Source organism: Trichechus manatus, unplaced genomic scaffold (assembly GCF_000243295.1).
Source record: "Trichechus manatus latirostris isolate Lorelei unplaced genomic scaffold, TriManLat1.0 scaffold00002, whole genome shotgun sequence".
Lineage (NCBI taxonomy): Eukaryota > Metazoa > Chordata > Mammalia > Sirenia > Trichechidae > Trichechus > Trichechus manatus.
The window spans coordinates 12203196-12205774 of record NW_004443938.1 but is presented as its reverse complement, the minus strand read 5'-3'; the positions used below and the strand labels follow the sequence as shown (position 1 = coordinate 12205774).

The 2579-nt window shown below is 47.0% G+C and overlaps 1 protein-coding gene across 1 annotated transcript in view; it reads left to right on the top strand.

The window, feature by feature from the left end:
- TMEM181 (transmembrane protein 181) overlaps positions 1-2579 on the top strand; it is a 71312-nt gene that overhangs the window by 32325 nt on the left and 36408 nt on the right. The window contains exons 6-7 of the mRNA XM_023728298.1: positions 1082-1289; positions 1461-1516. Of these exons, the coding sequence (XP_023584066.1) occupies positions 1082-1289; positions 1461-1516 (264 nt within the window). The remainder of the gene's footprint in view (positions 1-1081; positions 1290-1460; positions 1517-2579) is intronic.

Here is a 2579-nt window from a genome sequence, read left to right as displayed (position 1 = left end):
GATACACTTAACACTAAAGTGTGAGTGACAATTAGGCTTAACCTGTCCCAGAGGCATTTGTACCTCAAGAGAATAGTTTCTTCACCAAAACGGAAACTCGGCTTGGTGAATGGACTGAGGAAGCTGGGGGCGAGGTGGCTGTTGAGGTGCTATTTCCCTGATGGCGATGGTGATGATAGCAACCTGAGCCGACCTCTCCCCTCTCATTAAATCACCGAGAAATAAAAATTACGTTAATCAGAGTACAAGTTATATCCGTTATCTTACTTCATTTCCACAATTATTCTTCACAATTAGTAGGGGAGGCTTAATAGTCTCAGGGTCTCCAGTCTCAGCGGGACCTCAGCCAACCTTTGTGTCCACTCCCATCCGTGAGTATCGCCAGCCTTCTCCACCGAGCTGCATCAAGATTTCCGTGTCCCTTTCCTTCTTCCCATAGTGGACGCTCTCCCATTACTCTACTACGGGGTGAGGTGGTTAGAATTTCAGAGCGAGAAGTGCCTTAGGGGCCATCGGGTTAATCACCTCATTTTGAGATCCAGAAAGCCCAGTTAGCTGAGACCAGAGTCCAAGTGTTTGGACTTCCGGTCTTTAATTCTTTCCAGGAAAAACCCGACCGCCTCACCTTCTGGGAGAGGAGTCTGCTGAGATGTGGGCTTGTGTAACCCTCACTGCACACCAGCCCCTTTCTCCACGAGCGCTCCTCCCTCAGCGCTACATAAACGCAGAACAGGGACGGAGCTACATTGGTGGACCCACATGTCCCTGGTGCTTCCTTTTGCGTGGAGGGTGGTTGGCAGCCGGCTGCCCAAAAGCTGGCACTTCTCCTTGAGAGTGATGTGTTTATAGGACAAACCCAGTTCTACGTTCAGTTGAAGTCACATCCACAGGGTTTCCTTTGACTACTCTGTCAAGGTCAAAGCTCTGAAGAATCACAATGTAAGAATCTGTGAAGCTTGTTTGTCTATTTCTGGGAAAACTTTGAGTCCTGGTGTACATTGTGCCTCTTTCTATCTCTCCCAGAAGGTTTTTGGCAGACTCGATTGGTTGGATGAATAGATAAGTGTGTTCTGATTTTTAGCAGAAGTCTTTGTACAAGCGATATAGACCATGTCTGCAGTCCGTGTTTTCTCTGGTTCACGTACTATGGAGAAAGCCCCCATTGAGAGGAAATGAACAGGGTTCCTCACACATGGTCCTGTGGAAAGCAGCCAGACTGGGCATTCAGCCTTTGTTCACCTGCATGGGAAGTCACCAAGTACAGCAGATGGATACTCCTGGGTGTGTGGGTGTGTATTTATGTATTTTCCCTAGATGTGTCAAATCTCTAAAGACCAGGAAAATGAAACCACCTCCATATAGTATATGAGTCTTTCTTGACATTTGAAAAACAAATCAATTAAATATCAGTATGGGTGTAACCTGCTTTTTTTTCTTTTCTTCTCTTTGTTACACTTTAGGGCCCAAAGTGATCCAGACTTCTGCAGCCAATTTCTCACTAAACAATAGCAAAAAGGTAAGACTGAGTGGCAGCCAGTGGGATGTTGCAAACTGGCACGTGACTAGGAAGTGGTCCTGCGTAGAGGGACCTTCGGTTCCTGGGTGGCACAAACAGTTCGTGCTCAACTACAAACCTAAAGGTTGGTGGTTTGAACCCACCCAGTGCCACTGTGGAAGGAAGTCTTGGCGATCTGCTTCTGTAAAGATTACAGCCAAGAAAACCCTATGGAGCACAGTTATTCTATAACACGTGGGGTTGCCATGAGTTGGAATTGACTTGACGGCAGTGGGTTTGGTTTTGGTTTTTCAGACGGGCCTGAAACAGACAGAGCGCCTTGCACTGCCTCTTGTTTCTCAGGCAACATACATTTCTTAATCCACTGTCTGCTACTGAAATGAATAGCTCAGGGTTTTGGTTTTTGAATTGTGCTTTAAGTGAAAGTTTACAATTCAAGTTAGTTTCTCATACAAAAATTTATACACACATTGTTATATGACACTAGTTGCTCTCCCTGTAATGTGACAGCACACTCCTCCTTTCCACCCTGGATTTCTTGTGTCCATTCGACCAGCTGCTGTCCCTTTTTGCCTTCTCGTCTTGCCACCAGACAGGAGCTGCCCATTTAGTGTCATATATTTACCTAAGCTAAGAAGCACTCTGTTCACGAGTATCATTTTATGTCTTATAGTCCGATCTAATCTGTCTGAAGAGTTGGTTTCGGGAAAGATTTCAGTTCTGGGCTAACAGAAAGTCCGGGGAGCGTATCTTCTGGGGTCCCTCCAGTCTCAGTCAGACCATTAAGTCTGGTCTTTCTACTCGAGTTTGAGTTCTGCACCCTCCTTTTCTCCTGCTCCATCAGGGAGCCTCTGTTGTGTTCCCTGTCAGGCCGAATACCTCAGTTTTTAAGGAGGATGGTGATGTTTCCTCTTAGGGGACAACCGTTCATTTCCAAAGGGTAGGCAGCCCACCCTGCTTCTTCGCGTCTGCCGGTGCTGTTAGATCACAGGCTGAACCGTCCCACCCTGGTTCATCGCGTCTGCCAGTGCTGTTAGATCACAGGCTGAACCGTCCCGCCCTG